The 23,280-nt window shown below is 42.2% G+C and overlaps 1 protein-coding gene and 1 long non-coding RNA gene across 9 annotated transcripts in view; one reads left to right on the top strand and one right to left on the bottom strand.

The window, feature by feature from the left end:
* The window catches only part of ARHGAP21 (Rho GTPase activating protein 21), a 107,528-nt gene that overhangs the window by 35,271 nt on the left and 48,977 nt on the right, over positions 1-23,280 (bottom strand). For all 5 annotated transcript variants that reach the window (XM_079947801.1, XM_079947802.1, XM_079947803.1 and 2 more), the window contains 4 exons: positions 22,057-22,081; positions 6,666-6,758; positions 5,833-5,911; positions 4,188-4,242 (listed from right to left, as the gene is read on the bottom strand). In XM_079947801.1, coding sequence (XP_079803927.1) covers positions 4,188-4,242; positions 5,833-5,911; positions 6,666-6,758; positions 22,057-22,081 — 252 coding nt within the window. The remainder of the gene's footprint in view (positions 1-4,187; positions 4,243-5,832; positions 5,912-6,665; positions 6,759-22,056; positions 22,082-23,280) is intronic.
* Positions 15-11,825, top strand: LOC307199792. 4 transcript variants are annotated; one of them, XR_013832196.1, is made up of 5 exons: positions 60-176; positions 2,503-2,609; positions 7,560-7,722; positions 11,414-11,558; positions 11,769-11,825. It is a non-coding gene; the product is annotated as an uncharacterized lncRNA (long non-coding RNA). The 4 variants fall into 4 exon arrangements; XR_013832194.1 differs by lacking the exon at positions 2,503-2,609 and having other exon boundaries at positions 15-125; XR_013832195.1 differs by lacking the exon at positions 2,503-2,609 and having other exon boundaries at positions 39-176.

The raw sequence follows: 23,280 nt of genomic DNA, 5'->3' as shown, positions 1-23,280 counted from the left end.
GCAGTGGAAATCTTGCACAAGTGTCTGGAGGCAGTTCGGTACAAATGAAGGTGAACAAACTAAAATGAAATCCAGACAACATGGAGGTGAGAAGACCACCTAATCTGGATGAAGAGATTCAACAGGTTATTATTGCAGGGTCTGGTTTGGCTCATTTCGGAGAGGCAGTCCTTCAGGTACTGTGATCCTGTGCTAAGACTTTATAAATGAAAACCTCTTGATTAACACATGCCATCCACTTTAAATGATCCAAAGCTTGCATAGAGAGCTTTGGAAGGGCATAAGAGCTAGGGAGGTTGTCTTCTAGGGAACTATTTCTCACTACAGTGGTATCTCACGTTACATACGCTTCAGGTTACACACTCCGCTAACCCAGAAATAGTGCTTCAGGTTAAGAACTTTGCTTCAAGATAAGAACAGAAATCGTGCTCCAGCGGCACGGCAGCAGCAGGAGGCCCCATTAGCTAAAGTGGTGCTTCAGGTTAAGAACAGTTTCAGGTTAAGAACAGACCTCCGGAACGAATTAAGTACTTAACCCGAGGTACCACTGTATAGTCTTGTTTGCACATAACACTAATTAAACCATGAGTGTTTAGATGACAAGTCTCTGGCTCGTGCTTTCCCCTCTCCTTCTGTGGAGCTCTGGACTAACTGTAGGGTTGCCATACATCACGGAAATTCCTGACATGTCCTCTTTTGGGGGGGACAACATGCCCATCTGGGGGGATTTTTAAATTTTAAAGGAAATGTCTGAGGTTTTTCGGAAGTGAGGAAAGAGACTTGGGCCATCTTTTTTATTTTTTTGCTCTTCAAGATATGGCAACCCTAACTAACTATAGCTTGCTTGTTGTGATGTCTGAACTCAGACAAACTTCGGTTAGTGCCAACTACAGCTTACTGAAACAAGGCAACTTCAAATTATAACTGTAAAAAAAAGCTAAGATTAACCACAGGTTATAATTAAAACACAACACTGAACTGTGGTTAGTTAAAAATAGAAGTTTTTGGTCTCTCTTGGTCACACAGGAGAAGAGGAAGTGGCGTCTGGAGGATTATGAGCTTGAGGATTGCTGCAGCTTGTCTTTGATTTAAACCATGATTTAGCATTACATGTGAATACAGAATGAATTCATGGAATGATGAAGTATTCTTCCCCAAAGCAATCAGTGAATTGGCAGAAATGCCACACCTTTAACACATGAATTGGACTCTCAACCCAGAACGCCTATTATCTGCCAAAGGTACAATTCTCTTCCAGCAGAGTCTGCAATATATATTTTAAAGGAATAGGAATGTAGCATAGATGTTCCTCTGCAATCTAGGAAAACCAAGTAAACTAATTGAGAAATGAGCATCCATTCATTTAATAATGGGCACAACCATAATGTGTCTAGCAAAGGGGAAATCCTTTCCTTCCAATTCATATTCTTTAAAGTCAATAAAAGAGTGGTGACAGTGACATAGAAGAATGCATTAAACAAACAGTTTCCCCTTTCTTCATTTTGTTGTAACAGTTTATTTCAGCAAAAGATAAGACACAGTTTTTCTACTGTTTTCAGAATGACTTTAGTCTTGGTAAGACGCATAAAAGCTGAGCAGAGTCATCTTTAAAAGTAAAGTAATTTCCATTGGTTTTGAAAATCCCCACAAGAATACCTATGTTACTCAAAGAGGCCAGACTGGTGCCACTGTATATTGGAAATGACCCTTAGGGTAATGTTTTCAGCACTTTATTTTAAAACCACAAATGCTAAGATGTGCCTTTAATTTGCTGAAATGAAACCTTAAATCAAAACAATATCACTTTCAGCAAGGTGATGTGAAAGCATCTATCAGTTTTGCAGGCAACAAGTGTTCTTCAACAAACCTGAATGGTTTTTAACTTTTTAAAACAGTTTAAAATGTATCATTTCTTTCCTGTCTATTAAATATTTTTGTACATGTCCACCTTGCTCTCTATTTCACCACCATGTCTTAAAATATACCCAGAGTTCTTCCACATTCTTTTCTACAGTGGGCTGTAGGACACCTTGAGCCCTTGTTTAGAAGAGGCATCTAACAAAGTTACTAAACAAAATGTAATAGTTCTATAAATAAATAAATCATCCCCTTTATTACAGATAAAATATAGATTCACTTTGAGGATTGATTTACACTTCGGGTAGCAAGCCTAAGTGTAGAGCTATTAAAGCGTATAAAGGGAAATGCATGTTACCAGATGTACACAAGACACACAATAAGAGCCTCAACTAAATCATATTAACATCCATTTTCACTAGCATTTAATAAAGAGGAGGGATTGCTTCTGAGTAATGGATGCCTTAACAAGGAAAAGAACTACTGCGGTTTTTCCTGGCAGCTGTCTAACTGTATGGCTGGGCCCTATACAGGCCATTTACTTGCAGTTTGATAATTAAGGAGAAGCGTTATTAGCCCCTCTCCTCCCTTTTAAATGCTCAATCTGGGTTTACTGTAAATGTTTCATGTGTTCTGTTAAAGCAGACTTTCTGCAAGATTTTATGCTTGAAATGCTATCCTATGAAAAAAGTCCACTTAAAATGTCCCAACATCTATCCTACATTTGGATAAGAGTCCTCTTGCATTATGAGGTAACCTTTATTTCCTTAGTTGTATTGCTTTTGTCTTTAATTTCAAAGTACCGTATTTTTCCGTGTATAAGACTAGGGGTTTTTTTAAAACCCAAAAATTGGGTTTAAAATTGGGGCTCGTCTTATACACGGGTAGTGCTGAGGGGTGTTTTCTTAATTTGGAGTCCCCAAAAATAGGGGTTGTCTTATACATGGAAAAATATGGTATATCTGAACCTGTTGTAAGATTCCTTGAGTCTTGTTTTAGAAAAAGGTTATATAAGAAATTTAATACACAAACCAAACATTTCTGCAGTAAAACCTGGTGTTTACTGCCTATAACTTGGTCCAGTTCTAGCTCTTTGGGTCAACATTTAAAGCATTCAAATTTAATGCATATGATGCCTCCTCCTAACTTAAGAGCCAGAGTAATCTCATTTCTCTCCCCCCCCCCTTGCACTTGATCTCTGTGGTTGAAACCAGTTAACACAGTATACTGAAGTCCTGCTTCACTGAAAAGGCCATAATAATTTTAGTTCGAATTAACAAGAAATAGAGCTAGCACAGTGAACTACTTTAACCCAAAATGAATTCACGCTGCTGCAAAGGCAAGGAAGAGTGGCTGCAATTAGCTCTCTCCTTGCTAGGAACATGCGATGAAGGAAGAGGTCTCTATGTACCTCTGCTTGTATGAACTCCTGAAAAATTGAAGCCAATCAGAGAGAGGTGGGTTTGAATGCACACATTCTCCACTAAGAGAATGACAATTGGTCCTTACTTGTAACGAAGTCCCAGTGAAAGCAATGGAACTTGTATCTAACTTCCAAGTGGATGCTTACCTGACAGAAAACAAAACAAAACAAAAAAAAATTATGTTTTTTACAGAGTAAAGAGGGACCTGAATGGGTTCCTTCAGTCCAACTTTTAAAATGAGTTTCAATTTATTGCTTGAATAGCAGCTCATTCACTACTGACCTTTGTGCACCCATTTTTGCTGAAGATTATCATCACAGGTCCTTCAACTCAGATCAGAGCGTGGCTTTAGATTTTATTCACTGCCATGTACTGCATTTCAGTGGTTTGTGGTTTAGGTTTCTTCAAGCATTCAAAGGGTAGGAAGGCTCCCCTTCCCCACATTTTCATTTCATATACAGTTGTACCTTGGTTGTTGAAAGCCTTGGTACTCATACGTTTTGTTTCCCAAATGCCGCAAACCCGGAAGCGAGTGTTCCAGTTTGCAAACATTCTTTGGAACCCGAGCATCCGACGCTGGTTCCACGGCTTCCAATTGAGAGCAGGAAGCTCCTGCAGCCAATCAGAAGCCGCGCCTTGGTTTTCAAATGTTTTCGGAAATTGAACAGACTTCCGGAACAGATTCCTTTTGAGAACCAATGTACGACTGTATACTTATTCTTAACCCTGTGTGTTTCTAGAACTAATGAAACAACAAATTAAGAAAAGAAGAAATGGACATTACAACTATAGTAGTAGCATTATTCAGCAATTCAGTTTGCTCAAGAGCCTGGTTAAAGAGCCAAAAGTTTTCTGGGGTGCTTACAGCCATCTTACTTTAGTTTCTATTTCAGAAGTATAACTTACCAGCTGAAGGATGTCTTCATCTTTTGGCATCACACTAAGTTCTAGCATGCTGTCACTGTGAGAGAGGAGGAAACATACTGGTATATTAATAAAAAATAAAATACTGTACTAACCAATTGATAGGAAATTTAATTGCTGGCTAACATAAAAAGAGCTCTTTACTCCTGTGGATTATTATTCTCCTTCAAATCACCCCTCAAATTCACGACTGCTTCCCTTTAAGAAAATTAAAATTTTCTATGCAGAAAAAAATACGTCGGTTGCCACTTATAATGTGCGGCACAGGTGTTTTTAGAATCAAAAGCACACAGATCAAGTAGCTGATATGCACAGAGCCTGTCTTACCCATGTACTCACTATGAGAAAATACACTTGTGCCCTTAACAATACGGACACTTTTATCCTACATGGAGATTGATTATCCATTATTTTTTACATATGGGGCAAGGAGCTAACATTGGTCCTCCAGATGTTGCTGGTATGGCTGCAAGGAGGAAACTGGGAACTTTTGCTTCCAATTTTGGTTAACCGCAGTTTAGTGTACCATCTGAATCCAAAATACAATTAATGTCAACTAAGGTTCCAGTTAAACAAACTATTTTCATAATCCATGGTTTGAAGTTGGCATGTTTTGCAATCCATAGTTTGTCCAGATTCAAATATCATGATAAACTGTGGTTAACAGAAAATGGAAGCAAAAATTTCCAAACTGCTCTTCATCAGTGGTTGTGAGGAAGCGTACAAGCCCAAGGCTTGCTGCAGCTTGTTCTCATCCCACTGGTTTAGTGTGATGTTCAGACACAGCCCCTGTGTATGTCAGGTACAGATATTTATCAGTAAAACATTCTCAGAAACAAATACGGTATCAGATCCAATTTCCCATCACCACCAAAAAGCTGCTAATAAAATAACTTTTCCTAAATAATTGTTAAACATTCAAAACTGCTCATGGAATAATACCAACAAATGTCAAGCCTTTACGGAAATGTTATAAGCCATTTTCTTAACAAGCTTTATCTTCCTGCAGTATGGTCATATGAAATGTCACCCACAGAATGGATATGAAAGATTGAACATAATATGAGGTGTAGTCCTATGAATTAATTGCTATGTAGAGCACTGATCAAACACCTAACTTGCTTTTACTTTTACATCTGCTGCTCAGTCAAAGTTGGCTCAGTATCAAAAGAATAAAAAACTTCACAATGACATTGTCCACAGCACATCCCTACACTTTCAATGGGTTGTACCCAATTGGTGTCCCTCTGCTGATGGAATGTGTTTGATCCCAGAAAGCTTTGGTCAGTAGAACATGGATTGTGGTGAACTTCTGAGAGTCTCCCTCTTCCATGCAGTTTCTGTGCCACCTCCCACAATGTGCCACTTAAGTTTTGGGGGTGCAGGAGCTACAAGGGGATGGTAAATCATCAGAGATCACCTCAGTCCTTGTGCAGCTGATGGAAAGGCCCTGCTGGATGTGTCAAGGGCTGGCCAATCCTACACTGCGGAATGACTTGAACTGGATTTACTCATTCTATCATTCTGATTATCTTGGTAAAAACAGACAAACCGCGCACCAATCACCTTTCTCAAAACAAACTACATGGAATTTAAAATTATGCAGATTACAGACACCCATACTTACGTGTTTTGAATTAAAGCAATTACTTGAGAATATGTCTTCCCTATAACACTTTCCCCATTCACTTTTATAATTCTGTCACCTGCAGAAAAAAAATACATAGAAAAAAAGGAGATATATCCAGGCCATTGTTTTCTTCATTAACGGAAGCTGAGAACCCGTTCAAGTATTACAAAGAAAAACAAAGCAGAAATATTTCAGATGTGTGACTTACAAATAATCCCCAAGAATGAAATCCACAAGTTTAATTAGGGACTTCATGCATTCATAAGCCCTACTTCACGTGTTATAAGAAGAGCAGGGAAAGCACAAACAAATGACACTCTTTCCATCTTTTTCTAATAATATGTGAACCATTTATGACTTTCTAAACCCTACGGGTTGGGGCCAGACTTATCTTTGGAAGGGGCTGAGATTCAGCAGAGGTTCCCAGTGGAGGAGTGATCCTTACTTCTATTCCTATTCCCCCTGCAGACCACAGTGCCACCTCCCACACTGGTCCCTGGTGCTCTGGAGCATCTTTACAGGGGACTGCAGAGAGGATCAGCAAAAATCACATTATCCTACTGCCTTCAGCAGAGCATCCCATGGATGGAGTCCCCGTCCCCCCCCCACAGGTAATCAGGTCTGGATCCAGCACATAACATCTTCCTTCCATAATGACAACCGAATCCCAAACCTTTCAGTAAGAGCTGAATGGGTTGAAACTCCCAACTAATTTAAAATTTTGTTTCCTTACATAAACACACACTTTGACAACTTCCTTGGAAGCTGGAACACTCATGACATCACACCAGCCCAGCCAATCAGATATGTCTAGGTAAGGTAACGGTTACCTGTGCATAATCCTGCTTCAAAAGCAGGCCCTCCTTCTTTAACCTGCTTAACAAATATGGTGTCCATCGGCTCCAATCTGTTTCGTGGCTTCCCTAAAATAAAATTACAAATACAGTCATTACTAGAGATTGGAAAGATTAATTATACCTCATTCTTCTTTATATTAAATAATACGATTCAAATAATTTTAATTCATCTGACAATCAAAGAATTAGCATCTGCTCTGTTTAAAGCAAGAGAACATGACATGTTTTACAGATACATGGAAAATATTTGAACAGTCTTTGTAAAAACCATTCATAGAGCTAGGGCTTTTTTTTTCTAGCCAGAACTCAGGAGGGTGCCACTGCCATTATAAGAGAGGGAGAGAGGTGAGTTTGGGCACCTCTTTTTCTAGAAAAATAGCTGTCGCACAAGAAACTTTGTTTTTCACAACTGTATTGTGTGTACTATCTTTCATCGCCATTCATACCTCATCTATTCTAATGGGATCTTGTGACTATAAATAGTGAAATCATAATTACAAACATAATAGCCAATATTCCGAAAACTGCCAAAACTTTGCAGAATCTTAAGGGAACTGCAATGGAATCAAGAGCCAATTGCATTATGGTGTTTATATGTAATATTTCTGGCAAACCTAATTTGAAGAGGTTCAAAATCTTTGCACATTAAAGCCCACAAGGCCAATGTGGAAAAAGTGTCTATAAGACCATAAGAAGAGGCCTGTGGGATCAGGCCAAAGGTCCATCTGTTCCAGCATCCTGTTGCTACAGTGGCCACCCAAAAAACGTTTTGAAAAATACGTTGAATTTGGCATAGCTCACTGTCGCCATCTAATGCCACATTTGTATATTGCACTTTACAACACATTGAAAATGTTTTCTTTGCAGCTGTATAGCTGAGTCCTCTGTCTCAAACTCACTATGCTGCCTTTCCACCCAACTCCTCATCTACAACATGGAGATGATGCTACTGGCCTGTCTTTTAGTGCCGTTGCAAATTTTCCTGACACATGAGAAATGCTTTGAACACTATGAAAGTGCTATAGAAATGGTAAGTATTATTTAATATTACTGAAGTACACCAGGCTGAGTTTATTCATTCATATTTTCTATGAAAAGGTTAACATTTTCTGATGGAACCTGCTGAACAGCAAGATGAATTCCAAAATTATATCAAATCCTGCTGTTTATCTTCCTTGCACTTAAAAAAACCACACCAACCAAAACCACTAAGAAAGAACAATGCACAATAGAACAACAGAATGGAATAGCAAGGTAGATCTTTTGAGGTGTTCTATGGGAGAAATACGAGTAAATAAAAAGCTACAGTATCTACCGTATTTTTCGCTCTATAACACGCACCTGACCATAACACGCACATCGTTTTTAGAGGAGGAAAACAAGGGAAAAAACATTCTGAATGAAACAGTGGATGTATCATTTTTGGGCTTCATGCTGTGGCCACAGACATGTGATCTGATGGTGAATTTGGGGTGACCCAATGCAAAAATCCTGAGAATTCCTGTGGATCCATGCTTTGTAACCACGTTTTTGCACCATTGCAGCCCCAGGCAACAGTGGGTGTGTGATTTTTTTGGTGCAGGCTGTAGCCATGGACATGCTATGTGATTTGATGGTGAATTTGGGGTGACCCAATGCAAAGATCCTGAGAATCCCTGTGGATCCATGCTTTGTAACCACGTTTTTGCACCATTGCAGCCCCAGGCAACAGTGGGTGCGTGATTTTTTTGGTGCAGGCTGTAGCCATGGACATGCTATGTGATCTGATGGTGAATTTGGGGTGACCCAATGCAAAGATCCTGAGAATCCCTGTGGATCCATGCTTTGTAACCACATTTTTGCACCATTGCAACCCCAGGCAACAGTGGGTGTGTGATTTTTTTGGTGCAGGCTGTAGCCATGGACATGCTATGTGATCTGATGGTGAATTTGGGGTGACCCAATGCAAAGATCCTGAGGATCCATGTGGATCTATGCTTTGTAACCACATTTTAAGTGGGGAGCGAAGGAAAAACAAAGAAGGGACATGAGAGGGGTGTGCAGAGAAGCAGCTGGCTAAGAATGCAGGAGAGGGATTTAACGGGAGGGAGGAAAGAAAGGCAAAAGTTTCCCCCCACCCAAGCCAGCGCTCGCTCTCTCTCTCTCTCTCTCTCTCCCTCCCTCCCTCCCTCCCTAACCCTCTCTCTCTCCCCCCCTCTCTCTCCCTTCCCCCCCCTCTCTCCCTCTCCCCCAGCAGCACCGGAGAGGAATTTCCCTCTGCTTGCCTGGAGGGGAGGGGCTTTCCCTGCTCTTTGTTCCGTTTCAGCAAACACAGCAACGAAACAGAGGAGGGTGGGCAGTAAGACCCTGAGGCAGAATGCAGGAAAGCAGCCGCTTCCTCTTTTCAGTTTTCCCTTCTCCGTGAAGCACCGCGATTTGATTTTTGCCTGATTTTTCGGCTCCAGGGACCACACATTCGCTCTATAACACGCACAGACATTTCCCCTTCCTTTTTAGGAGAAAAAATCTGCGTGTTATAGAGGGAAAAATACGGTATGTAGTCTGGGGAAGCTGACCCAAGCGAATAAGATTTAAGAATCTAAGAGTCCAGCTGGATCAGACTATCCTGCTCTCTACAACAGTCCACCAGTTGCTTCTGGGAAGCTTAGAAACAGAATGTAGGCCCCGGCATTCAGTGGCAAATGGTCTCTGAGCCTGATATCATGGCTAATCATCGTTGTGACTGATCTATCCTCAGGAATTTGTCTAATCACTTCAAAAGCCACCTAAGCTAGTCAACACCCGTCATAACATGGGCAGTCAATCAAATAACTCAATTATGCCCTTCATAAAGCGCTTTCTCCTACCAGTCCTAACTACGTCAATCAATTTCATAAGATGACTCCAAATTAAAGAATTACGAGCTGGGTTATAAAACTTATGTGTATCCACTTTCTCCACACCCTGTTCTAAGTAGTGATGTACCAGTGGGAAACTATGAAGATGGTGGTGGTGAAGTACGCAACTAGCAAAGATAAGAGTTTAACAACTGCTTGTTAGAAGGGATTTTCTGTTGTTGTGAACGTCAATGTTTCATTTCTGGATGTTGTTTTTGAGCACAGGATATGAAGAGCAGTACAAGGAAGAACAATGTAACTAGAGGAATTAACTCAAGAGAAGGATCTGGAGAAGTTTAAATATCGATAATTCAGACTTGTTTATTTACAACCAAGCTTATGCAAGATACGTAGGAGCATCTACAAAGGTTTGAAACATGACCTCTTTTCCTAAAGAGCCATGCAATAACGTTCAGTTAATAAGACCGTGTTGGCTTAACATTCTGAAAATTTCCTTTTTCAGTAGACTTCATAAAAAAAAGACCCACTTTCATTTATAAAGCAAACACATAATTCAAGCAATGGGTAGGGTCCTCCACTACACCTGAGGACAGTAGGGTGGTTATGGAGAAGGCAAGCAAGCACCATGGCACTTTGCAACAGAAGGGTATGGCCAGGGGGCTCCAGAGGAACAGCTGAGGAGATGCCATCACTGTCCCCCGTGTCTGCTGCCTGAGACAAGAAGCTTCACTCTGCACAGGTAGCGGCAGCACTGAAAGGAAGTCATTAATGCAACTGAGACAGCAGAAATCTCTCTGATTAGTTATAATAAATAATAATAATAAATTTTATTTATATCCCGCCCTCCCCAGCCGAAGCCGGGCTCAGGGCGGCTAACAATAATCAAATAATCAAACAATCAAATAATCACACATTCAAAATATTCATTATAAAAATTAATTAAAATCAAATTAATGGCAACCGATTAAGCAAGATTCTGTACAGGTTGCCATTACTGAAAGTTACCATTACTGAAAGAGAGAAGCATCAACAAGAATAACTTTTCTGCCAAATGTTTGATGAAGGAGTATCTGCTCTACTGGGTCTACTGACTTCCAGCAATAGTTATGTCCTTCAATCTAGAAAGCCGGGGGCCAGTATTTCACAAAGCTTACATCTAACAGCTTAACTGTTATTTATGAAAAAAGAAATAGGGAGAGAAAACAGAAGCGCATCCCTGGTCCCAGTCCTTGAATGACACTGATTTGGTACTTTATTCAACAGATCTCTCTCCCTCCCTCCCTCCCTCCCTCCCTCCCTCCCTCTGTGTGTTTGTGTTTGTGTGTTTGCGTGTGTAATTATAGCTATGAAGTAATAGGGTGGAAAGCATGCAGAAAATGAAAATGATTCCAGACTGTTTAGAAATACCTTAACATGAAAGACTTTTACTGCAAAGGAAGGGAGGCAGTGATGACATTTCTGAAACTCCACATTATGATATTTGTTTTCAACTAATTGCACACCACCCTGGAATCTAGTTTGATGCAGGGTGGTTTAGACATTCCGTAAAGCAATAAATGAACGTTTGCAGGGTATGGTATATAAACAAGTCAAAAAGCCCCACGTGCATCAAGTTAAGAGTTATAGCAACCTGTGTCAGTCCCAGATTTGGGGGCACTGGAAAACATGTTTGCGGTTGGACCTCTTATTTGACATTACTATTGCCTGTTTGCTTGTCTTCCCCTCTCTGGAAAAAAAGCCACATAGCTACCCAGAGGGCAGATACCACAGCTGCTGGGTCATATTGTGCCATACACTAATTTGCTGCAAATGCAGAACCATCAAGAGAGCTAGAAGAGTGGAAACTGATGCGCCTTCTCACGTTGCTCTTGTCATCGCTTGCAGGTGAATAAGCAGCAATAGCAAGATGGAAGTGGTCGCCTGGGAGTCCCTGGAAGATCCACAGTGGGCCCCTCAGGTGTGTGTATGCCTTCCAATGTGTTCAACAATTCCTAACATTGGGACTCCTACCCTAGTGGTATCTTCATAGGTAAAGGTAAAGGGACCCCTGACCATTTGGTCCAGTCGCGACCGACTCTAGGGTTACGGCGCTCATCTCACTTTATTGGCCGGGTCATGTGGCCAGCATGACTAAGCCGCTTCTGGCAAATCAGAGCAGCACACGGAAACGCCGTTTACCTTCCCACCAGAGCGGTACCTATTTATCTACTTCCACTTTGACGTGCTTTCGAACTGATAGATACCCCCAAATCTGTCAGGTGAGAAGGCCCCGTATGTGATGCCAGAAGAACCCCTTTGTTAAACATGTCTATATTGTTACGATATGGATGCAATGCAGCTGCAAACTGCTAGCTTGAAAACATCACATGATGGAATGTTGGGACTGTTCCGTGGGAAACAGAGGGACAGTCAATTCACAGGGCAATGCACCGGAATTAGCTCAGAGTGTAATATGAGCTCTTCCTCTTGCTCTTGTACAGGAAATACAGGATGTTTTTGTCACTTGACTACTGGAGTTTGAAGAGTACAGACATGTTTTCTGTAATGCTGCAAGACAGAAATAAAGGCATGTAAATACATTTCTGTCTATCTCCTTTTCCCTGCCGGGGGAGCAGGAGGGAGGGTGTGTGTTCTTCCCACGTTTGGGAAGAATCGCCTATCGTAACCTAGCCTGGATCTTGCTGGGGAATGCAGCCAGGGAGGTCAACAGGAGACCAAGCCGGGTGCCTGGGAGAGTTGCCAGTATCTCCTGATAAAGGCTTGATTTCCGACATATATTGTACTTCTATAGTGTTAATTTTTGAAATGGTAATGCATATCAATGATATGATGTCTGTCTGTCTGTCTGTCTGTCTGTCTGTCTGTCTGTCTGTCTGTCTCTCTCTCTCTCTCTTTAAGTATTCCCTTCAAGTATTTCTGGAACAACGACTTTAGGGGGGGGGGGGAATTCTAAAGGAAGAAAATGAGCAGAATATGCCAGAGGAGAGCAGCTTCTGCCTTTCATATGACATGATACTAGCCCAAGCTCCTCCCGTCTGGTATATCTGAAATAAATAGGCATTCAGCCTATGGATTTACTGGAAATATACACTGTTACACCAGCTAAAGATTAGTAAGTGGACATAAAAGAAACTTAATCCTAGTCTGAACAGAATAAAGAAAATAGCATGTACAAGCCTCTAGGGCATCTACAATATGGTATACCCAGGTGCTTCCTTGTGCAGGAAAAAAATTGCAATTAGACAGTTAATTTAATGGTTTGCTCTTCAAGAAAATGGAGCAGCTCCAATGTATTCTGTAAAAAAAACTCTACAGATTGACTAGAGCAGCAGCAAAGATGAGACTTAGCAGTTCACATGGCATGAGTAGTGTTCACCAATAGAGGGGAAAAGAGGAAATTGAAATGATGGTAGTTGCTATGGATACCGCCACACAAAAATCAGAAGGCAAATTGGAAGTAACAAGAGTATCAGAACACTGAGCGATAAGTGCCAAAAATATCTTGCGGGGATTATCTACAGTTAACACACTACTAGGTAAGATGAATCTCTTCTGCTTAAGTGGAAAAACTATGTATTTCTTAGGTTCTCAAAATGATTAAGCCACAGTAACTTGTACACGAACCATTTATCTGTTAAGACTAGAGCAAAAGTATAACTCAGTTCATCATAAATAAATGAAATGTATCCATCTCTGAGGACTTGAATAGAAGTTTATTTTAACACATTGTTATTAGCCTTCATTATGATTAAAATGTGTGATCTAATGGATCTGACTTCTTAAATTTTAGACAAAAAACCCCACAATTGATTCACTCCTTAATATCATAAAAGAGGATGCTTCATCTAACCTATGCAACTTAATACCTAGCTACAAAGTTTACAACAATCCCAGAAAAGCATTTTTAAAATAATGTACTAAAAATTAACGGATAATAACTTGAAATGGAATGAAACCATTATCATATACCTTGTACAATTTTGTGATACGTTAAATCTTTGAGGAAGGTTTTATTCAGTCATTTTTCTTTTTTAACAAAAATATATACATAAATATTTGCTTCCCCATTGACTCAAATATCATTCAGGGTAAGCGCAGCCCTCAGTTATTCCAGGCACAGCTTGAATTCAGGAGAGCTGCATTTGTACATTACTGCAACAACTAAAATGAAATAGATCATCAAAGCCTCTAGCTGTGTTTCCTTACCACATGTGTGCTTTCCCACCAGTCATATTAAATTGTTACTATAGTTGTTCTGACATACATACATTTAAGAAAAGAAAAGAAAAACTGACCCGCCTTAAGCAGCGACTGCTTCTTTGCAGACAGGCAGGAAATTAAATATCAGAACTAATGCCTTCAAAATACTGATTCCACATTATTAAATTTCTTTCAATAAAACAACTGCCAAGACAGTGACATCAGGACCATCAGATAAAATCTTCCGACTGACGTTAACTGTAAGAGGTTTCAGATCAACACAGCAGTGAAATTATTACAGGAAAGCAGGTAAAGATTAAAATTATTACAGGAAAGCAATGCTATGTGGACAAAGCCAGTTTCAGAAAATGCCCTGAAATGGCGGCACTAGAGCCAAGGATCTCTTTGTTCAGCATTGTGCCCTTTAGCCACAGAGCAGCAGAGGCCAACTTAGTAACCTCTTTTACCTCTGATTCAGGAAAGGTGAGGGAATGTCTAGAATCGATAACTGAATGGATGAGGACCAATAAGAACCCAACACAAATAAGTCTGTATTGGGAACAGTGCTTTTAAGCCTAGATAGCTCAGCTGGTTAGAGAGTGGTGCCGATGATCACGCCAGGGTTGCAGGTGCAATCCTCATATGGGAAAGCTGCATATTTCTGTACTGCAGAGGGTTGGACTAGATGAAGAAGAAGAAGAAGAAGAAGAGTTTGGATTTGATATCCCACCTTTCACTCCCTTTAAGGAGTCTCAAAGCGGCTAACATTCTCCTTTCCCTTCCTCCCCCACAACAAACACTCTGTGAGGTGAGTGGGGCTGAGAGACTTCAAAGAAGTGTGACTGGCCCAAGGTCACCCAGCAGCTGCGTGTGGAGGAGCGGAGACGCGAACCCGGTTCCCCAGATTACGAGACTACCCCTCTTAACCACTACACCACACTGGCTCTCAATGCTCCCCGTGGTCCCTGTCCGTGAATGATGCAGCCTGGTTTGCTGGTGGCATCAGTTATTCAGGACACGGTAAAGAAAACAACTGCAAAGAGTTTCAAAAGGGTATCTCCAGATTGGGGAAATGGGCAGCAAAATGGCTGACACAGCCCCCCCCCCCCCCCGTAAAAATTATGCATGGAGAAAGTGAACAGAAGAGGATCCTTGTTCAACCTTAAGAAGCAGCTGAAGTCGAGACGCAACAGGGAGAGCCCCCCCTCCCCCAACTTCGGTTCCCACAAATCAGCGCTCCTCCTCCTCCTCCTATTCCTGGATCAGGAGCTGCAAACCCAAGCTTGATCCTGATAGTGGTGCAGGGCTCATGGCACAGTGGCTGTAGGGTACTTCCTCAATCAATGAGCAGCACGCCTCTAAAATACCAGTCACTGGGGAGCAACAGCAGGTAAGGGCTGTTGTGTTTGTAAGTCCTGCTTATGGACTTTCCCTAAGTCTGTCATGGGCCGTTGTGGGAAACACAATACTGGACTAGATCAGCTCTTGGACTGACACATGTTATGCTCATGTTAAGGCTGATGCACACACTCAGGAGCCAACTGGTACATCTCCAGAGAAGCTGAATTTTCTACGCCAACAGCTTCATCAATTTAAACATTAAATTGAAGAGTATGCAGTCAGACCATTTTCACAATATATTCATATCCCACCCCACACCCAAGAAAGTAAAGACCTACACATGGGAGAGGGAGGAGGGGTAAGGCGAGAAGGTTACTTATGCAATCTCTGTATCTCCCTAGTAAAGGTAAAGGGACCCCTGACCGTTAGGTCCAGTCGCGGATGACTCTGGGGTTGTGGCGCTCATCGCTTTATTGGCCAAGGGAGCTGGCATACAGCTTCCAGGTCATGTGGCCAGCATGACTAAGCCGCTTCTGGTGAACCAGAGTAGCGCACGGAAACGCCGTTTACCTTCCCACTGGAGCGGTACCTATTTATCTACTTGCACTTTGACGTGCTTTCGAACTGCTAGGTTGGCAGGAGCAGGGACCAAGCAACGGGAGCTCACTCCGTCACGGGGATTCGAACTGCCAACCTTCTGATCGGCAAGTCCTAGGCTCTGTGGGTTTAGACCACAGCGCCACCCACGTCCCTAGTACGTTAGGGTAAATATCTGCAACCGAGTGGCTGGCTGCAATGTGTCAAAGTATTGTTAGGGTCAAACTATGTGCTTACAATAAGCAGCTCTCTTTCTTTCAGAAGCAGAGACTGTAGTAGGGTCTCTGATCTGAATCCGATGGCATTTTCCCACTGAAAATCAGCTGTCAAGACTGTTCTTTATTATTTGTTTGTTTGTTTGTTCAATTTACAGCCTGCCCTTCCTCCCAAAGGAGCCCAGGATGGCCAGCACAGGAATAATTTTTTTAAGCATTCTAAAACAGTTAAAACACAATCTAAAAACAGTTAAAACATTGTTAAAACAATGTTCTCAGGATTGCTCAGAACAGTGTTCTTCAGCCATCAAATGCCTGTATAAACAGGAAGGTTTCTTAAATTTCTCTTAAAGTCAATAATAAGGAATACAGACAGACCTTACTACTGAGGGCATTCCACAAATGGGGAACTGCCACTGAAAAGGCCCTGTCATGGGTCAAAACCAACAACGCAGCCCTCAGTGGGTGATTTGATGCGACAAACAGCACTTTGGAGACAAATAAGAGAGTACATTTTATGTGGGGAAAATTGTAACAGAGCTTCCTCTGGTTGTTGATTGTAAGCATGAACTTTTAAGTGTGTGCTTCTCGAAACCTGTACTTTGACCTTTGGACAAATGAGTAACTTGCCAAAATGGAAAGGAGAAAGTAATAATAATAATAATAATAATAATAATAATAATAATAAAATTTATTTATATCCCGCCCTCCCCAGCCGAAGCCGGGCTCAGGGCGGCTAACAACAATAAAACAGTACAAATGTACAGCACAAACAACACTCTAAAATCATTCATTATAAAATTAATTAAATTCAAGCCACTGGCCACCATTGGGCCAGAGCTCCGTGAAGATTGCCAAGGGAGGGAGTCAGGCTGTGCCCTGGCCAAAGGCCTGGCGGAACAGCTCTGTCTTGCAGGCCCTGCGGAAAGATGTCAAGTCCCGCAGGGCCCTAGTCTCTTGTGACAGAGTGTTCCACCAGGTTGGAGCCACAGCCGAAAAAGCCCTGGCTCTAGTTGAGGCGAGCCTAACTTCTCTGTGGCCTGGGACCTTCAAAATGTTTTTATTTGAAGACCGTAAGTTTCTCTGTGGGGCATACCAGGAGAGGCGGTCCCGTAGGTACGAGGGTCCTAGGGCGTATAGGGCTTTAAAGGTTAAAACCAGCACCTTAAACCTGATCCTGTACTCCACTGGGAGCCAGTGCAGCTGGTATAGCACCGGGTGAATGTGATCTCGCAGCGAAGACCCCGTAAGGAGTCTCGCTGCAGCATTCTGCACCCGCTGGAGTTTCTGGGTCAGTCTCAAGGGCAGCCCCACGTAGAGCGAGTTACAATAATCCAGTCTGGAGGTGACCGTCGTGTGGATCACAGTGGCTAGGTCAGGGCGAGAGAGGTAAGGAGCCAACTGCTTAGCTTGGCGGAGATGGAAAAATGCCGCCTTTGTTATAGCTGCAATCTGTGCCTCCATGGAAAGGGAGGTGTCAAAGATTACACCCAAACTCTTAACGGACGGTGCTGGCACTAATTGCGCCCCTGCAAGAGATGGGAGTTGCCCCCCCAATCCCATATCGTCCCGTCCCAGCCACAGGACCTCTGTCTTCGAAGGATTTAGCTTCAACCGGCTTCCAAGCATCTGGTCAGTGTGTCTGGGGCCGAGTCAGGATGGCCATCCATCAACAGATAGAGTTGAGTGTCATCGGCATACTGATGGCAACCCAGCCCAAAACTCCGGACAAGCTGGGCGAGGGGGCGCATAAAGATGTTGAAAAGCATCGGGGAGAGTATCGCACCCTGAGGTACTCCACACACCAAGGAGTGGCGCGATGACAATTCCCCCCCAAGCGCCACCCTCTGTCCCCGACCAGAGAGAAACGAGCTCAGACATTGAAGGACTGTGCCCTGGATCCCCACGTCGGCAAGGCGGTGGTCCAGAAGTTCGTGATCGACCATGTCGAAAGCTGCTGACAGATCTAGAAGAATCAGCAGCCCCAAGCCGCCTCGATCCAGCTGTCTACGAAGATCATCTGTTAGGGCAACCAGAGCCGTCTCGGTCCCATGTCCAGCGCAGAAGCCGGACTGGAATGGATCCAGAGCCGATGTTTCATCCAGAAACCCACCAAGCTGTTCAGCAACCGCTCTCTCAATCACCTTACCCAGGAACGGAAGATTTGAAACCGGGCGGTAACTGGATAGATCTAAAGGATCTAATGATGTTTTCTTTAAGAGCGGGCACACCACTGCCTCCTTCAGTTCCCCTGGGAATGTCCCCGTGCCAAGGGACAAATTGATGATATCCCCCAGGAGGGTCCGCACCTCGTCTGGACACACTCTAATCAGCCAAGACGGGCACGGGTCGAGAGGACAGGTGGTGGGCTTTCCAGCTCGGAGGAGTCTGTCCACATCGGCTGGGGATATCCGGTCGGAGTGGTCTAATACTGGACCCGAGGACAGTCGAGGGGCCTCCAGTTCCTTTATTGTATCCAAATTGGCAGGGAGGTCATGGCGGAGCAACAAGACCTCCGCAAAAAAGCTCGCAAATGCCACAGCTGTGTGTCAAATTGTTATTTAAATTTGGCTGTCCCTCAAGTGACGTTGAAGACCTGACTATACTAAATAATTGCGCTGGGCGAGAGCTAGCGGATGCAATGGAGGCCAAGAAGTAAGACTTCTTAGCAGCCTTCACCGCCATCTCGTAGGTTTTCATAAAAGCCCTATAAGATGTTCTTGAGGCTCCGTCACGGGCACCCCGCCATACTCGCTCTAGCCATCTGAGGTCCCGCTTCATTTTCCGGAGCTCCTCGGTAAACCAGGGAGCCCGGTTTCTGTGGGGTCGCAGAGGGTGCTTCGGTGCGATCTCTTCGATGGCTGCCAGGAGCTGGATATTCCAGCCCTCAACAAGCTCAGTCTTCAATGTTCAATACTTACTTTGATCAGCTGGCTGTCTCCCATTGGAATAATGTAAGGATCAGATTTAAGGAACCCATTTAACTTAAGTCCCACAGATTTCAATGGGAATGAAAAGCAGCTAGCTTGCTCCAGATCCAACCCAGTATAGCTCCAGTCATTGTCAAAAGCACTGTACAGCCTCAACTTTTATTAAATAATTTAATATTTCAGCTTAGATTTGCATTAAAGAGGTTGGCACTAGATGGCTCCTTTGCATATAATTTAAACAGAACCATAGCAGCAGTTTCACAGATAAGAAAGCTCTGCGATCCTATCCACTATTATTCACACTAACTCTATCCCACACCTATAATGTATGAAAGGCACTGCAGGAATAAATGCTAATTAGTTTGATATGTGAATTGCTTGCCCTCTTAGCTAAGCTATTCAAGAATGACACAGACTGATCATTAGCACCCGGCTAGCTACTTCCGCAACACAAAATAGCTATTTATGGTGCTCAGAGAAAAGGCCTTTTCTACTTTCTGAGCTACGCCAATCTGTTCTTCCACCTTAAAAGGGTTTCTTGAGATGTCCATGCTTCTATAATTGACAACTCCGAAGCGAAGGATAGTATTTATTTTGTGTTAATATAGAAATAATAAATACAGGGGTACCTCCGGTTGTGCACGGGATCTTTTCCAGAGCTCCAGTGGGATCCCGAGGTTTGCGTATCTGGAGGTGCCGCTTCTGAGAATGCACATGGCGCGGTTTAGCACTTCTGCGCATGCGGCAAAACCCAGAAAAATACTTCCGGGTTTGCCGCGCACGAAGGATACGTAACCAGAGGTGAACGTAAGTAGAGGTATCACTGTACTATCCTTCATTTCAGAGTTGTTAATTGTCTTAATATAGAAATAGGTGATCTACATATACTGGATATAAAGTATTCTAGATGACAGCATTTATATACTGTGGTAGCATAAAATTTAAAGACAGTGAACACTGGTAAAACAAAACATCATTTAAAAATGAATAAGCTTTTTTTTATTTTTTTAAAAATAAAAAGCTGTAAAGGCCAGACAGCACAAAAAAGTATTTAGGACATGGGCCACAACCCCAAAAGTTATCACTGCCGTGTATTCAGAGGAAACTGTAGATGTAGGTGTGCATTTGTCCCGTTTCTCCCACAGCAGATCCTGCTGCTCTAAAGACATGCTACTCTTCAATTTAAACTGTTTGGCACTGGAAATGGCTGCAACGGAAATATTAATCAATGTATATGGCTGTCTCCTGGGAATTCATATTGTTTCTTTGGGAAAAGCTGTGCTTTTTTTAAAAAAAAAGATTGGATTCAGACTTAGTCATGCCTAGAATAGACCAGGGATGTTATTTCTCCTTTAAAAAAGCTCAACACCTCTCCCCCCCTCCAAAAAAACTCAACAACTCAGCTTTCCCCCCAAAAGGCTCTAACAATCCTCAATGACAATGGGTAGATTCACTGCCAGTTTTTTTTATACTGGGTGTAGATCGCAGTCTCTTGGGAGTTGGACGTGCCTGGAGTAGACCATAAAAATAATGGCAAACTTTTATTCCGATGGGTCTACTGTAGGTGTGACTAAATCTGGATCCAACCCAATGTAATCAAACAAACACTACTTTTATTGACCTTCACTTAATTCCCTAAGTCTACACATCCATAATCACAAGATTCTTTGGCCTATTCAATGTTCGTCCACCTAGCTTCCATAAGAGTTAATGTCGTCTTTGTGGCTGGCATGGACTTCCACTTTATACTTCTAATTCTCGCGTTCCTTTGTTCCGCTTTCTCATTTTAAAGGTAATTCCACCAATAGTTGAAATGTGACTCATCCTAACATTTATTTCCTCCACTCTCATCTGGCTGAATTATTCTTAATCCCCTGAGTGCACAGGCTTCCTTCATATTCACCTGCCGATATTCCCATGCTCTTATGCACCTCAGAGTCCACCAAGGTAATACCAGCATATGGAAGTTAAATATTCCCAACTCCTACAAACGTATGGACAAAGCTAAAATGTTGCTATTATTTTTCCCAAACTCTTAATATCCAGGGTCTTTATAGGACAATGGCATTTCCGCCAGGTAACAAGAGCACAGTATGCATTTCACAAATGTTCCCCCCCCCCCCGCCGCCACAACTCTCTATCTCCCACATCACCTCCTATTTTTCTTACCCCAGGCCATCCAATCTTGCCTAATGACGTTTCTAAAGGTTGATATTTTGTGGTTTTAAATACAAATCTCCACAACTCATAATTCTTGCAATCAGCCCGAGGCTAGCAATATGACAACATATTTTTTCCTCAGCACTGACTGTAATCCAACGCAAAGAACTCGCACTCCAAGGAATGCTGCCATAGTGCCAGGGAACCTAGGAAATTTAATTTTCCCTGAAGACCCATGTAGGAATCTCAGGCATTATTCAGAGAAAGGTTATGCCAAATCCTACTTTCACACACCATTTTATGGTTGACATATAAATAAACTAGCATTATCCAGGAAGATATTTGAAAGCAACCTCATTTACCTCTTTTCAACAGGAACGTAATTGTCCCCAAGATTATATGACCTTTGAGGAGAATCAGCTTGTTCATTCATGAAGCATTTTTCCCCCTTTTAATTTTTTTTTTTTTTTTAAGTTTAAGGGGTTTGGGGGATGTTACATACCAGGGTGTAGATAGAAAGCCATACCTTGTCTGTGCTACAATTTTTGTACCTGCTGATAGGTAAAGAACCACTAAATTCAGTAGTAGATGTAGTTATATTTTACAATATACTTGTCTACATATTCATATAATTCTGCCTTCCTGTGCAACTGGCATGGAAAAGCGAATCTACAAATTTCATACAAAATACATCACTAAATTAGTACACCCAATATTTAAGACACATTTGGTAAAATATTCATTAAATTAAGAACAGACTTGTTTCATTGGTTATACAGTCATAACCTCGGCTCTCAAATGCCTTGGGAGTTGAACGTTCCGGCTCCCAAACGATCAAAAACCGGAAGTGAGTGTTCTGGTTTCCGAACTTTTTTTGGAAGCCGAATATCTGGCGCAACTTCCGGTATTGTTTCCGGTGCACCTGTGCGATCGGAAACCAATCAGAAGCTGCGCCTTGGTTTCTGAACGTTTTGGAAGTTGAACCGCAACGGATTCTGTTCAACTTCCAAGGTACAACTGTATCAGGAATTATGGATTTTAGACTATTTGATTACAACATACAATAATCAAAGAGAAAACGTACCTGTTTTATTTCCATTCTCTTCATCCTGCAAAAGGAAATCATAAAAATTCAAAGTCCTTGTATTAAAGCAGAAGGAGCTCTTCAAAACATTTGCATCCAGGCTTTTCAAAACTATTTATTTCAGAACTGTTCTACAGCTGCTAAGGGAGCACCTAATTGCCCAAATTTTGAAAAACCAGACAAGCCTTCCAAATGAGTAGCCATCAAATTAATGTTTAATAATGTGACAACTAGCAGATAAAAGTAAGTTAAGAGAAATATATTCTAAATATATCTTTTTATTGCAGTCCTTCATGCTGAAGTTCACTATTTGTAGAAATGTTAAGAAGGAGCAAAGGAAGCTGCTTCACAATCATTAGTTAGAACCTCATTAGTCAGAACCTCATTAGTCAGAACCTTGGTCCATTTACAGTGGTGCCACGCAAGACGAAAAGAATCCGTTCCGCGATTCTCTTCGTCTAGCGGTTTTTTCATCTTGCGAAGCAAGCCCATTGGCGGCTTAGCGGATTAGCGCTATTAGCGGCTTAGTGGCTTTTAGCGGCTTTTAGCGGTTTAGCGGATAAGCGGCTTAGCGGCTTAGAAAAAGGGGGGGAAAGGAAAAAAAGCCCGCAGGAACTCGCAAGACATTTTCGTCTTGCGAAGCAAGCCCATAGGAAATTCGTTTTGCGAAGCACCTCCAAAACGGAAAACTCTTTCGTCTAGCGAGTTTTCCGTCTTGCGAGGCATTCGTCTTGCGGGGCACCACTGTAGTTCTAAAGACTTTGCCAGCCTCATGTTGAGATACCAGAAATTAAACCTGCGACCTTTGGCATGTGAAGTTTACGCTCCACAACAGGTTTTCTCCATTCACATTTTCTACCATTGCTATCAGTTCACTTAGTACTTTCAAATGGGTGCTTAACTGTATGATGTTCTGCATAATGGTTGCATGAATCTGCTTGTCATTTGGGAGGTTTGGTATACTATTTTAAAGTATGTGAACTACTATTCAGCAAACCATAAACTACCAAAGCGACTCACAGAAGGCTCAAGCTGCCTCAGTAGCTAGGAGTGTCTTTTTCCAGCTCTGACTGGTTCGCCAGTTGCAGCCCCTTTTGGACAGAGATGATCTGGCCTCTATAATCCATGCTGTGGTAACTTCCAGCTTGGATTACTGAAATGCGCTTGATGTGGGGCTACCCTTGAAGATGACTCAGAAACATCAACTGGTCCAAAATGCAATTA

Source organism: Podarcis cretensis (genome assembly GCF_951804945.1).
Source record: "Podarcis cretensis genome assembly, chromosome: 12".
Classification (NCBI taxonomy): Eukaryota; Metazoa; Chordata; class Lepidosauria; order Squamata; family Lacertidae; genus Podarcis; species Podarcis cretensis.
Note: the sequence above shows the minus strand (reverse complement) of the source record. Positions and strands in the feature narration are given on the sequence as shown.